The sequence below is a fragment of the Periophthalmus magnuspinnatus genome, chromosome 17 (genome assembly GCF_009829125.3).
Source record: "Periophthalmus magnuspinnatus isolate fPerMag1 chromosome 17, fPerMag1.2.pri, whole genome shotgun sequence".
Lineage (NCBI taxonomy): Eukaryota > Metazoa > Chordata > Actinopteri > Gobiiformes > Gobiidae > Periophthalmus > Periophthalmus magnuspinnatus.
In genome coordinates this window covers 14,195,933-14,211,352 of record NC_047142.1, presented here as the reverse complement: position 1 = coordinate 14,211,352, position 15,420 = coordinate 14,195,933, and the positions used below count along the sequence as shown (strand labels likewise).

The 15,420-nt window shown below is 40.3% G+C and overlaps 1 protein-coding gene across 1 annotated transcript in view; it reads right to left on the bottom strand.

Annotated features, from left to right (window-relative positions):
• LOC117384736 (cadherin-18-like) overlaps nucleotides 1-15,420 on the bottom strand; it is a 145,095-nt gene that overhangs the window by 103,888 nt on the left and 25,787 nt on the right. The window contains exon 3 of the mRNA XM_055228284.1: nucleotides 3,375-3,669. Coding sequence (XP_055084259.1) covers nucleotides 3,375-3,669 — 295 coding nt within the window. The remainder of the gene's footprint in view (nucleotides 1-3,374; nucleotides 3,670-15,420) is intronic.

The following is a 15,420-nucleotide window of genomic DNA, read 5'->3' as shown; positions in this document are numbered from 1 at the left end:
AGAGAGAAGAGGGGGAGAGAGAAGAGGGGGAGAGAGAGGAGGGGGAGGAGAGAGAGAGAAGAGGGGGAGAGAGAAGGAGGGAGACAGAGAGGGAGGGGGAGGAGAGAGAGAAGAGGGGGAGAGAGAAGAGGGGGAGAGAGAAGGAGGGAGGGAGAGAGGAGGGGGAAGAGAGAGAGAAGAGGGGGAGAGAGAAGGAGGGAGGGAGAGGAGAGAGAAAGAAGAGGGGGAGAGAGAAGGAGGGAGACAGAGAGGGAGGGGGAGGAGAGAGACAGGAGGGGGAGAGAGAAGGAGGGAGGGAGACAGAGAGGAAGGGGGAGGAGAGAAGAGGGGGAGAGATAAGGAGGGAGGGAGAGAGACAGGAGGGGGAGAGAGAAGGAGGGAGGGAGACAGAGAGGGAGGGGGAGGAGAGAGAAGAGAAAGAGAGGAGCGGGGGAGAGAGAGAAGGAGGGAGAGAGAGAAAGAGAGGAGAGGGAGAGAGAGAAGAGAAAGAGAGGAAGGGGAGAGAGCGAAAGAGGGAGAGAGAGAAAGAGAGGAGAGAGAGAGAAAGAGGGAGGAGAGAACGAGAGGAGGGGGAGAGAGACAGAAAGGGGAGGGGGTCAGAGAGATAAAGGATGGGAAGAGAGAAAAGAGAATGAGAGGAAGTAAAGAGAGAGAAAGAGATGAGGGAGAGAGAAAGAGAAAGAGGAGGGGACAGAGAGAGAGAGGGAAGAGAAAGAGAGGAAGGGGAGAAAGCCAGAGAGAGAGAAGAGAAAGAGAGGAAGGGGGGAGAGAGAAAAGAGTAGGTGAGATTAAAAAGAGAGAGGGAAAGGAAGAGAAAAAGAGGAAAAATTAATGAGAAAGGGCAGAGAGAGAGAAAGTTGAACTAGAGATAGGGGGAGAGAGAGAAAAGAGAAAGAGAGGAGGGGGAGAGAGAGAAGGGAGGGGAGGGATAGAAGGGGCAGCGAGAGAGAGTGACAAAGGGGGAGAGAGAGAGAGACAGAGAGATTGAGAGAGGAAGGGGAGAGAGAGAAAAGAGGAAGGGGAGAGAAAAAAAAGAAAGGGGATTGAGAAAGAATGAGAGAAAGTTGAGCTAGAGAGAGGGGGGAGAGTGAAAGGAGAAGAGAGGAGGGGAAGAGATAGAAGGGAGAGGGGAGGAGAGAGAGGAGGGGACAGAGAGGGAGAGAAAAAGGGAAGGGAAAAGAAGGGGGAGAGAAAAAAGAGAGAGGGAAAGGAAGAGAGAGAAGAGGAAAAAAGGGGAGGGAGAGAAAATTGAGCTAGAGAGAGGGAGACAGAGAGAAGAGAGGACAGCGAGGGAGATGAAAAAGAGAGAGGAGAGAGAAGGACTGTGTGGGTGGGTGTGTGAGAGAGAGAAAGAGAGAGGAGAAATGAGAAAGCGAAACAGCAGAGAGAGAAATAAGGAGATAGGGGCATCTGTGTGAAGAGGGAAAGAAAAAAATGGAAAGAGAGAGGTAGATATGGGGGAGATAAGGGAGGGAGAGTTAGGACAAAAAAGAGGGAGGGGAGAGTAGAGAGAGATAGATCCAGAGAGAGAATGAGAGAAAGGAACCTTGGGGAAAGTAGGTGCCTGATTTGTTGGTTAGTAATGTTTATATATTGAATCACGGAAGGACGAAGGAGCGGAGAGAGAGTGTGAGAAGGAGAGAAGATAGAAAGAGGAAAGAGAAGAGAGAAAGAGGAAAGGGCGAGGACAAATGAGGAGTGGGAGTGGTGAAGGCTAACCGCTAAAGCTGAGTCTGAAGCAGAGCTGATCGATACAAACTCACACTGCACTGAGGTAAAGAACACGGAATTATTTTAAAGGTCATGTACCATTTTTGTTTTGTTTTTTTCAGTGTGTTTAAGAAAAATATTTGTACTATGCACGAATCAGGAAATGTGTTTTTAGCATGCTAGTTGCTGTTAGCATTAAGGCGATGGTAAAACTCCACTCTGGTCTCTGAAAGTTGCTTATAAACTCATCATGGTGAATAATTAGGATGCTCAGTCAATACAAATGGTCTACCACCTGCTTGTTTCCATGAAGATGTTATGCTTATCTAGCTCTACGGATACAAGCATCGGACACCACGGGGTCAAGTTACATTTCAGATCTGTGGAGAAGCAACCCCACTCACAGTAAAAATGCTTGTTTTTAAAATATAAAAACACAAGTTATTTGAGAATGAAAGACCTGTAATTGTAATGCTATACTGTGGAACATCCCAGGCAAAACAATTGATTCATGGAGACAAACAAGTAGCTGAACTCTCACCAGAAATGTTACGCAATACACCTTTAACTTTAATAGAAAATAACAGGGCTGTAGTCCTTTAGTCGTTATTTTCTGTAAATCTTATATTAAATGTATTATACTGCTCTGATTTTATGGCTCTTAGGTGGATGCTCGCGGCCCTATGGTTAAGAATCACTGGTTTAGTCAATGAATCGATTGTTTGCGTCTTAATCTTAATCTGTCTTTATATAAATACATTGTTTCATAGTCCTAGTTGTTTTTGCATGAAGTCCTGTACAGGTGTAGTCTTGTGAGTGCAGTTTGGGTCAGACATGGTCATTTCTGTGATAAGTTTGTAGATAAAATTAGTTGTCACATTGCCTTCTGTCATGTAAATGAATAAAAAATCCATCTTTTTTAACGGCTCTTTGAAAAGATTGGGATTTCATAGAGAAGCTGAAGGGCCCATCACTAGTAGAGATATGTAATAGTTTTGAGAACCTTTGACACGCCCCTTTTTAGTCGACTAATCCAATTGGCAGGACACGTCTTTAGTCGACCAAGAATTTCTTTAGTCGATTAAAACCCTTGAAAATAAACAAATCAAAACCAGAGACTGTAAAAAGAAGTGGATTAAGTGAATGTGACGTCACCCATAGCGTTCAGCTCCAGTGAAATGAAGCTCATCGATGCAGCAGTTATGGGGCGAATTTGGAGTTTCATATTTGGTGTTCTGACCATGAGTATCATAGCAACCAAAGAGTCAATCTGGAACGAATCTGTTGAAGGTAACGCTTCTCTTCTCTCTTACCCCCTGCCAAAGTAGACGTGCAGGCGGGAAGGGGCGTTGCCTTCAACGGCTGAGCGATGCTGTCAATCAAACCTGTTGCTAGTGGGAGCAACCTCGGGGAAAGAAGGCAGCTGATTCGACTGTTATTAATGTTCATATCTTGATTTATGGACACAGTAGCAAAATAAAAATACGAAAATCATGTGAAGGGGGTTAATACAAACATTTTTCTGAGGGAGAGGCGAAGAGTTTTCCAATGTAAAGTGAATCGATGGACCCGAAAGTGTGCCCACAATCATTTCCTCTGTGAAACGCAGCGGCTAGCAGTTTAGCTATGTCCATTTATGTATACAGTCAATGATCTGAACGTACCAACATCCGACATCTCAGGTACGGTGGCTGAGAAGGGCCCGTCGGGGAAAGTGGGTGGGTTGTCGTTGACGTCCTGGACTTTGATGATAAACTCGGACTGCGTCTCTATGGAGCGGTTGGTGCGCCTGTCCACGGCCCGCGCGTGGAGCACATACTGGGCTTTGGTCTCCCGGTCCAGGCTGATGGGAGCGTGTATGTCCCCCGTGTCCTCGTCTATGGTGAAGAGTGAACCGGCGCCCTCTCCTGACAGGATGTAGCGCACCGAGCCATCGCCTTTGTCCGAGTTGGAGTGGAGCTGGAGGACAAAGGGACGGAATTAGTAAGAAGGACAGGTGCAGCAAGCAATACGAAAACAAATTAAAGCAGACCTAAGACCTGTAAAATCTTTTCAGAGTTTTTAAACATGTTATAGTTGTTTCCCGTCACCTTTTACGGTCTCAAAGTTGTATTTAGAGTGGTTCAAGAATGTTTAAGTATTCTTTATACTCCTGTATTCAAGACGTCATTGTTGCAGCCTTAGTATTTAATGCAAAAGCTCAGGACACACCAGATCCATTGAAGGATGGTTGGAATAAGATGTCAGAGAATATAGATCAGTATACACTCCAATTGTGTCCTTGGGCAAGACACATCGCCCACATTGCCTGACTGTGGTGTGTGAGTGATTAGTGGTGTGATCAAATACATAATTACTCTATAGCGCCAAAACCTGCACTATAATTTCAAGGTCCTCTTCCAAGCATATAAAATGTTGTCACGTCTTCTGAAACTGATGTAATTATACTATCTTCCCAATTAAAGTATTAATTATAAGAAATATCCTGAAGGAAAATCTACAAAGGTTCGCCTGTCGCCATCTCAACAGAGTTTAATTTGAACGCTCAGAGATAGAATGTTTTTTTTGTGTGTGTTTTTTTTCCTACATAGCTCCTGTCAGCCCCTGAACGCATCGTGTAGATTCATTTACAGATAGGTTATCATCACAGAAGACATCCACAGTCACAGCGATGGGACGGATAATACCGCTCTCCTGTCAGTCAAACCAGATCATAACACAAGATTATGTTAGAGCGATTTAGAATCAAACTTAAAGTGCATTGGACAGTTTAGACTACACCAAAATATTTCAGATTTCCACAGTAAATCCTGCATATTTTTTCTATATATACACGGTGTCGATGAAGTCTCTTTACAATTTAAACTTTAATTACAAACACAAGTGATAAGATATATTACTCAATGATTATAAAAGTTTTGAATCACACTGGGGTCTATGCAAGAAACACACAAGAAGAACACAGACGAGCAAGATAGGGCCATGGTTACACTCTCATAATACGACAGATACTAGTTCACCCCAAGGACAAAATAGACCAACACCACAAATGCAGTGTAATGTGTGAAAAAAATCGGGATGAAGGGGTGTATCAACTTTCCCAAGCCTGTGATACAGTTCTGAAGAAGTCGCACTGCAGATGGCGCTGTCGTCCTACGGCTCCAAGTTGAAAGACAGCCCCAAAATATGTTTAAATCAGCTGAGGCACAGCAACATCATTGTAAGAAGGGCAGTAAAGTGCAGCCAAAACGTCAAGGTGTGGAAAAAAATAGAGGTTGGTACTTAAGAGTGAGTGATGTGACGTTGGTGAACGAGTCAGCTCTTTTGAATGGTTCCTTAATGGTTCTTGGTCATTTTTATGCATTTTTACACTAATTAATGCCAAACCAACATAAGAATCATCACAGAAGCGGAGCAGGCGACACAAATGAGAGATTTATGCACAAAAAACATATTCAGCTTAATAATAATAATAATAATAATAATAGGTCTTTTAAAAGTTATCATCATCATTATTATCATTATCATTATCATTATCATTATTATTATTATTATTATTATTATTATTATTATTATTATTATTATTATTATTATTATTATTATTATTATTATTATTTTATTATTATTATTATTACAATGGCAGTGCAAATACTATTTTGATTGTGATTGATTCTCATATTGGCTTCTATCATATAAATAAATATAAAATAAGCCTGTCTTTTGAAGTTTCTTGGAAAGGAACGGATTAAAAAGAATCAGATCCCTAGAAAGAGCTGAAAGTCCCATCACTAATGAGATTCTGGAGTATGAAAGGGTAGTTCACTGTATTTAAAGTAGAAATCTAAAAAAGTTCTGCTTAGATGCTGCTCACACTAAAACATTCATCTACAGTAATGTAACTTTATCATATTTCAATCATGTCGGCTCTGTACAAACACACTGTGTACTTTTGACTCTGTTTCTTCATGTTGGATGTTTACACCAACAAACTGTTTACATTTTATGTTGCCATGACAACATTTGATCAAGTAGAATATCCCCAAATACACTGTGTGTGTTCACATTGTGTTAATTCTACAAGCTCTTTATTTTCTTGTGTGTTTTGTGCAGATTTAACTCAATCCAAACATCTTGCCCAAAAGAACATAAAATATTTGTGACAAAGACACAAAATCAAAGTGTCAATTCGACACAGTGCAGTGTTGGTATTCAGCCAACATTTTTGTCTCAGAGCTCCATTATAAGCCATTCATGAGGTCCACAGAAGAGCAGATATGACACTGACAGAAGTGTTTATGTCAGATGCCTTTTTTGACTAATAAAACAAAAAAGAAAATCTTTCAAGTTCTATTTATGAGTTTCAGCTTCCTGTTATATGCTGTATTTGAGGACATTTCCACATTCATTCAAAATATATAATTTTATTTTAAATTGTTAATCACTATAGCAACATCCTAATAAGTCATGTCAATAACTCATTTGATGTTGGTGTTTGATGTGGTGTTTCACAAATGGTTTGATTTCTACATTAACTTCTTGGTGGAGGGTCCATTACTTGCCTGTCTCCATTATTATAGCTTTCTCTGCAATGTTCCACAGTAGGGCATTAAGGTGAGATAGGAACAAAACTGTAAATTTAGGGATATTAATTTGAAACTTCTGTGGTTTACTCACATAAATGTAAGAAACAAAGCATGCAAGTTTTTCATTAGGTAATGTTTTCATCACAAGCCATTTAATGTGGAAAATGGCCAAAATTGACCAAATTTGGGACATGTGAATCAGAAAAATAAATGTCTTCCTTCGTTGGAAAATCATATTTAGTAAATGAGTTGAGAACTAAATCTGACTGAAAATTTGCCCATAAATTAGTTTTCTACAATGTTATATTGTTCCCTCATCAAAAACATGCCTGAAGAAGTTTTAGATGTCATCCATGCATGTTTGAGTATTGTAGCAAACACTGCCAAAGAAGTGTTAAGAATTCTGAAAACTACCAAATGGATTTTGTGGTTTTCACAAGTTTCAGTCTGTGACCAATATGAGCATTCACTGTCCTGTTTAGGTGTTTGATTTTCAACAAAAAGGTGAGAGAGATGTGTTGGCTAACGCTAGCTTGTGACTGTAATGCAATGTGTGAGAGACTTGTTAAACAGCAAAAATCAGCTCACCTGTTGCTGTTCCAACTAAGTCAACTCTATTCAGACTGTGTTAAAAAATAAGAAATGTTAATGACAGAAGCTGCAAAGTATCAGTAACACCTCCATGAAACAAGCCCCACCAGAAAAGTGTCACAGTGCACCTTTAATTTAAATATATTAATGTTAAACCAACTCCATGAAGAAACACATCCTGCTACTGTGTGCCCCCAAGTATATATCGAGATGCTCTTGAAACCTACACACCAAAATACCAAAACATATTTTTCCAGACAGTTGGCACCACAGTACTGAGCTTAAAACGTCAACATCCAGGAATGGAATCGAAGAAACAAAGGAAATCCATCTGGCTGGCAGCGCATAAAACATTTACAACAAAGAGACATGAGGATAAAAATATCAACGGAAACGGGAGGCTTTCCGAAGCGCGTATCTGGCAACCGGGGCTGACATTTTGAGGGTAGAGCACGTCCCACTGCGCTAGTCGAGGTGGCGCGCCGGAACAAAGCTAGCATGGGTGTCAAATATGCATCAGCGAACATGGGTGGGCGGTGCATTCATCTAAACAGGTTAAATCCCTTCTGGTGCAAGATACGAGCTGCACTGAGGAGCGTGGAGAACGGATCCGGCAGAGTGGCTTTGGTGATACTAATTGTGAGCGTGACGTGCACCATTTGGGTCGCTAAACAGAACATGTGTAATCCAAGAGCTGTGGAAAGTTGGTGGAATTGGCAGAATTGGAATTGGGGAATTGTTGCTTTTGCGTATTAGTGAACAAAACATATTTCTGAAGATGGTAGTACTCAGTTACATTTACTTGAGTAACTTTTTAAGTAAATTGCGCCTTTGAAAGTACTTTTCAGCAGCATTTTTTTTCTACTTGAGAAATGGTTTTATTGAAGTAACAGTACTCTTACTTGAGTAAAAAAAATGGGTTACTCTTTCCACTGTGAGTAAGTCAAGTGACAAAAGCTTTATGTGACAATATGAAATGATTTGAACATTTGTGTTTCTTGCCGCTTCTTCAGATATGACTTCTTCTTTATTTTTGTGTTTGCCCTTTGAAAATACCAGATTCTGTGCATTATTTAATATTTTATCCTTCAAATTACATTAACTTCAAATTATAAATCAGTTGTTACATCCTGACAGATGCTCTTACTTTAAGTTACTTTTACCTCAATAGTAGTTTTTTTTTATATTTTTTACTCTTAACTGAGTAATTTCTTGGACCACTACTTTGTAACTGAGTATTATTTTGAAGTAACGTTGCACTTACTTACAATTTTTGGCTTTCCTAGTGTGAAAGTGGTGTGAGTGTGTGAAATTAAAACTCAACTAACTTTTTTTTTTTTCATTTTAACTTTTTGTAATTGTATTTTTGTAGCCTTTGTTTTGTTTTGTGCAAACTGCTGCTTACGAACCCTCTGCCAATAAGTGCTGTGCCCTGTGCTGAGTCCAGAGGCCATGTGTAACTCCATAAGTGCTTCTGATTGGACGAGATGACTGCAGCCTGTCCCAGAGGCTCATGGGAAATCCCCTGCACCACCAGTTCATCAATCACACAGAGAGACATGGAAGGAGAGAGAGGAGAGAGAGACAGAGAGAGGGCGGGAGATAGAAAGAAACATAGAGAGTGGGAGAGAACTGTGCAGTATCAATATACTGCAAGAGAGGGAAAGAGAGAAGGGTGGGTGAAGAGAGATAAGTAGGGAGTGAGAGGAGAGAGCGAAAATACATATGAAATAAACTGAAGGAGAAAGGGAAATAGAGAAAAGTACACAGAAAGCAAATGAGAAAGAGGGGGGTGTTGGAGTTGGAGGGACAGAAAGGGAGAGAAGAGAAAGAAGGAGATAGAGTGATGTACAGAGCAGAAGGTGAAGAGAGAAGGACAGAGAATGAAGGGGGTGGAGGATGAGGGAGAGACAGAGAATGAGATAAAGAGACAGTGATAGAAAGGGAGAGAAGAGAGAAAAAGTCAGACAGAGCCAGAGGAGAGAACAGGAGATAGAGATGGAGAGAAAGGTAAAGGAGAGAGTGGAAGAGAGAAGGGGAGAAAAAAGAGAAAGAGAAGAGAGGAGACAGGTCATATGCATCTAGACATCTATATATCTATTTTAAATGAATCCAAAAATAAGCCTGTTCTCTTTTTGTAGCTAAACCTTTGGCTTTCAGCACCATGGACAGCTCCACACTGACTGCAGGGAGCACATGTTCTGATTCTAAAACTCAGCCACTGGTATGAACAGCTGATACTTGTTAATATTCCTTGATTTTGCAATAAAACTGACTTATAACATACTGTATTATGCTTGTGTCTGCTGTATAGTTATGATCTACGACACCTGTGGATCATTATGTTATGTATTTAAAATATTAATCTAAAACGTCTTAATAAAAGAAACAAGTCCACTTATTTATTATTATTATTATTATTATTATTATTATTATTATTATTATTATTATTATTATTATTATTATTATTATTATTATTATTATATTTTTTATTTATTTTTATTTTTTTACAAACTATTGAGGAGCTGCTGATTGGATAAATGGCTGCACTGTAGAATCTAATGTCAAAATCTCCAAGTACTGACCCATATTGACCCAAAATTTTAGTTATTCAGAAATGCAGGTTGACGTTAGTAGGTAGTTAAATGCCTCAGCCAGTGAAACAGACAGTAGTGGAAAAAAAATATCTAATTTGTCATCTTTTCCAGACATGCATTTTGTTTTTGGAATTTCCATCTTAATCCACAACAATAGGAGCTTTTAAAATATGTGATGGGTGTGAACACGGGCAAAATGTGATAATCTACCATTTAAAATTGCAGTTCACATAGTTGTGTCATTACTAATAAAGTTGCTATTACGTGAACTAGTTATATGTCTTTATTTATACGCAAGTAATGAAAGATGTTGTCAAATTAGAGAAAATATGTTGCGCAAACATTGGAACATAAATGGGTTGAGCAAAATAAAGTGCATCGTGTTGTGCTGGTGAATGTTTCGAGCTAATGATAAAAAGTCAGAGAAGCAAAACAAAATCCATTCTGCTCATAATTAGTAAGAAGTTCTGCAAACAAAAAAGAAATGTGCTGCTCTAATGAACAAAAATACATCCAGAAAAACATGAAAATTGAGTGTGTGATACAAATAATTTAAGTTAGAGCAACTGTAATCCATAACTTGAATGTGTTTTTGTTTTTTGTTTTTTTTTTAATTATAGTGTGTGGTTAATTGTATTGCATTCATAATTTTTGTATGTCTGTGTATGTATGTATGTTTTCATAATTGTATATTTAACCAAAATGGGATATTTAAAAGATGTTTTAATGCAAATAAAATGTACTGTAATTAGACCTGTCACTGTAATCTCTGCATCAATTTATTGTTCAGTATAGAATAATAGAAGTCAGATTAATTTTTTTTGGGGGGTGTCAATATGTATCGTTTGCACTTTTTCTTTGCACTACTTCGAAATTTGGGGTTATTTTTGGCAATATGAGAAGATTTGAGCTACATCATGTTGAATGAATAACTGTTATATTTTGTTGTTTAAATCTGTTCTTGGATTATTTATTTATTTATCTATTTATCTATCTATCTATCTATCTATCTATCTATCTATCTATCTATTTGATTGGGACAAAGCATGTTAATGAACAGACATGATTCAACATGAATGTAAACACACCAGATATATTCAAAGGCTAATTTCCGTCCGTTGTTCCAAGTCCTGGGGTCGCAAAAGGGTCAAAATAAAAATTGCACACTAGAGTCATTGCACAGTTCCCATAGTTGCACATCCACTCATTGCACATTATACTTACTGCACATTACACTAATTGCACATTACAGTCATTGCACATTACACTTATTGCACAATACACTAAATGGAACATTACACTTATTGCACATTACACTCATTGCACATTACACTTATTGCACAATTCCCATTATTGCACCATCCAAAATATTGCACCTTCCACTCACTGCACACTCCCCATTATTTCAGTCAGTTTAGCCATTCATTCAAGACAATTACATTCTATAGCCACCCCTTTCATATTTTGTCCATACATGCAAATATGTCATGTGTCAGTGGCATAAATGAGTCTCAATATTATTGTTTATTGTCTAGAGTTACTTCAGGAATATATCAAACTTCAAAATTTGTTATCATGACAGGTATAACTAATGAACAAAATAAGTCCAACACTGTCTTGAACAATATAATTTAGTCATAATTAAATACAACATTTACTTAACTGTAACATAATAAATTGTCATTAATTAAGTTGTGTAACAGTTTGTCCCAAAACGATTCTAAGAGGAGTTTTAGGTCATGTAAATGCTTTGGTAGAATATAAAATACTGAAAGATTTGACAGAAAATAACTGGGACAATGGAACCACTGATCACAGTAAAAATGCATGTCTTCTGAGCCATACAAACACCTGTAACTGAATGAATGCAAAGTAGATATGCTAATGCCATACAGTGGAACATTCCAGGCAAAGAAATAACATCATAGAGTCAAACCTCCTCCATAGAAGTTACACAGTGCACCTTTGAATGTGTAAAATCCATAAAGCCTTACATTCCACATTCACAGAGGTGGGTAAAGTAGAAAAAATTGTACTCAAGTAAGAGTAACGTTACTTCAAAAATAATAAGGTTACAAAGTAGCGATTCAAGAAATGACTCAAGTAAGAGTAAAAAAGTATTTGGGAAAACTACAACTCGAGTAAGAGTAACTGAATGGGGTTGTGGTATCGGATGAAACAGACACAAAAATGAGACAAACTAAATCATATCTGAAGGAGCGATGCAAGAAACACAAATGCTCAGATCATTTCACATCATCAACATACATTTTTGTCACTTGTAGACCTACTCACAGTGAGAAGAACAAAACCTTTCCTCATGTAAGATCACTTTAACTTCCATAAAAATATTACTCAAGTAGGAGTTAAAGTATGCTGCAAGAAAAAGTAGACTGAAAAGTACAATTTCTTCATGTAAATGTACTACCTGCCTGTGCACATTCATTAGAAGTGTACTGTTTGTTTACCTCCATGATTCCCTTCTCCTCCTCCTCCATATGCAAATACCTCCTCCGTGTTAACAGATAATACACAGGACATCATTAGCTTAAATACCAGAGTGATAAGAGCAGAGTCAAACCAGCGCGAACATAACCACCCGTCTGTGACATTTAGCCAGATCAGACAGCAGCTGATAACTACATCTTGTCTCTATGGAGATAGACATGTTTAATATTATACAGTAGATGATTTCAGGCAAGTAACAGACAAGCAGTGGTGTAGTTCAAATATCTTGCACTTCTACGGGGTATTATCCAAGCCGCTTCTTCAGTTCTGGTCAGATTGTTGGTGGACACCGCCTTATATCTAGCTGAAGGGAGGAGCTACCTACACTGAAGCTAACACGCCAATTTGTTTACAGTTTCACATAGCTTTAAGTCTGAGGATGGAGTTTAGATTACGTCTAAGGCCCCCACCTTTTCTTTTCTATGGCTAAGATTTGTACCTCACAATCAAAGGAGTAGTTAGTGGCTCTGAGATTGAGATGCACAGCAGATTGGGGTCCTGAGGTGCTCTTCGTGAAGGTGTTGGCACATTAAATAAGTAATTCAGGAGAGCAGTGCCAACAAGAAGAGAGAAAAAAAGATTCAGAGTAGACAGAGTTGGCTAGCTATCGTGTGTTAGTGCAATTACCAGCTCACAGCCGCTTATGTTGACAATAAGCAGTTGTCGCAAGATAATAAAACACGTGTATCCGAGCTGTCCTCTCTCTCCTCGGCAGCTGCTAGTCTGTTGATGTCAAGGAAAACAGATGTGTCCACAAACGTCTCTGTTTCAAAGTGCCAGTCCCGAGTGGAAATGGCTGATAGAGGATGTGTAAAAAGCTGTACTTAATTTGAACACATTTACCTCGTATCTTTGGACACAGGTAAAGTAGTTTATGACATTTAAAACCAAAAGTTCACATTTCAAATAGAGCTAAAAGGGACAGTGTAGAGGGGAGGAGGGGCGGGGTTTGGACACGAGAAAGTGCGAAAGACAGAGTAAACACGTGGCTGTAATCATGGCAGTCCTACGTAATGTCATGTAGTACTTTGAACTTGGCCGCTTGAGACAATACGCACGCGTTTTTTGATCAGAAAGCTGCAAATTTAGCTTGCATTAAAATTCAAACAGGCGACAGTCTTTTAAAACCTCCATATACACAGTTCAGTAGCAAAAAAAGTTGATCATTTTTAGAGGCAAATGCCATTTTAACGTGGCTAAAAGACAAATAAGTGAGTTTGGCAGAACAAGAGCCTTTTAAATGCCGCTTAAAATGGGACCTCCACATATCGGATTTGAACACTCATCCCAGTGCTTCATATGAACACATTGATTTTGCTCCTTCCCTTGTGTCCTGTGTCTGTCAATGCACACTTTAAGAGCCTCAGAGTGGCTTCTGAAGTGCTCACTCCACTTTCCTCCGACCCCCCCGCCTCCCCTTCTTCCATCCTCTTTCCCTCTTTTCCTGTTTCTTCCTTTTCCCTTCCCTCACCTCTCCTTTCCGCTTTCCACCTCTTTCTTCTCCCCTCCTATCTCACCTCCCCTCCTCTCTCTCCTTTTTCATCTGCCCATTCTCTATTTCTCTCCTTTCTGCTCTCCCTCTCTTTCCCCTCCACTCCCTCTCTCTCCCTCTCTTATGCACTTTGCCCCTCTCCTCTCTTCTCTCCTTTCCGGTCTCCATTCCCCGTTTTTCCCTCTCCTATGCGCTCTCTCCTTCTCGCCTTTCCCCTCTCCCTCCTTCCTCTCACTCTCTTCCTCCCCCCTCCTCGCTCTTCTTCTCTCTATTCCACTCTCCCTCTCCACTCCCCCTCTCTCTCTCTCTTATGCACTGTCCCCCTCTCCTCTCCTCTCCTCTCTCCTTTCCGGTCTCTCCCACTTCCCGCTGCACTGCCCCTTTTTCCCTCTTCTATGCACCCTTTCCTTTCCTCTCTCCTTCCTCTCTTTTGTTCTTTCCTTCCTTCCATTCTCTGTCACTCTCTCCCTCTCCCTTCATCTCTCTACTCATCTTCCCCCTCCCTCCCTCTTCTATGCACTCTCTCCTTCTCTCCTTTCCGCTGTCCCTCTCCACTCCCCTTTGCTTCCTTTCCTATGCACTCTCTCCCTCTCCCTTCCTCTCCCCTCTCCTCTCTCCCCCTTTCCCCTCGTCTCTCCACCTCTCCCCTCCTCCGTCAGAGCAGTGAGAAAAACCACAGTCCAGTCTGTCACAGCACTGACACAAATGTGAGTCAACACACCCAAGGGTGCTCTGAATCGCTCCCACCCTCACGCACACACATGTCGCATCATGATGAGGAAGTATGTAAAAGGAAAGAGAGAGAGAGAGAGTGAGAGAAAGAGGGGCAGACACTGATAGAGAGAGAGGATAGAGAGAGCACTGAGAGACAGAATAGAAAGAGAGAGAAGAATAAAGAGAGCAATGTAGAAAGAATGGATATAAAGACAGATGGAAAGATACCGAGAGGCAGAGATAGAGTGATAATTAGAGAGATAATTACAGAAAAGGGGGGAGCGGAAGAGGGGAGGGATGGAGGAATAGCAACAGGTAGAGACAAAAGGGAGATATAGATAGAGATGGATGAGGGAAATATAGAAAGAAGTTTGGAGAAAGTAATGGAGAGGAATTGGAGTAGAAAGGGGGGAGAGAGAAAGAGAGAGAGGGGGATGAGAGAGAGAATGATGTAGAAAGAAGAAGGGAGTGGGGCAGATGGAAGAGAAATACAGCTAAGTTTAGTGATAGAAGGATGAAAGAGAGAAGGTGTAGAGAGGGAAGGATGGAGGGTTGGGTATAGAAAGAAGGAAGAGATAGATAGATGGATGGATGGATAGATCTGGAGAGAGAAGAAAGATAGAGATAGAGAGAAAGTGATGAGAGGGGACAAAAGGGGAGATATTGATAGAGATAAAAGAGGGAAATACAGAAACACATGAGAAAGACTGATGGGAGAAAGAGAGATAGGAGAAGAGAGGGAGGGAGAGAGAGAGGAATGGAGAGATAGCAATGAGCAAAGACTGAAGGGAGAGGTGCAAGGAGAAAGAGAAGAGTGAGAGAGAGGGATAAGAGAGAGATAGGTGCAGAGAGGGAGGGAGAGAGAATGTGTGTGTGTGAGAGAGAGAGTCATATGAAAGAGGAGAAAAGGAGGTCCCAGGAGCAATGGGCCTCACCTTCAAAGAACACCCAGAGCTGTGTCACGCAATGTCACTGTCAGCTACACTCACATCACAAAGTGCAGCTGAGTGACCACCAGCCCCTGTAAACACCAGCCCCTCACAGAAAAGCCATCTCTCCATTGGTCTGCGTTGAATCCAAAGTTTTCCAGACATTTTGGGAGGTCCGAAGCGGGCGCTGGGGGTAACTTCTTCCAAAGTGATCTGGTTTGCTTCAGTAGAAAGGTGATTGGACAAGAAACAACCAAGGACAAGGGTTTTGTGTTCAGACCCTGGTGGAAGACATA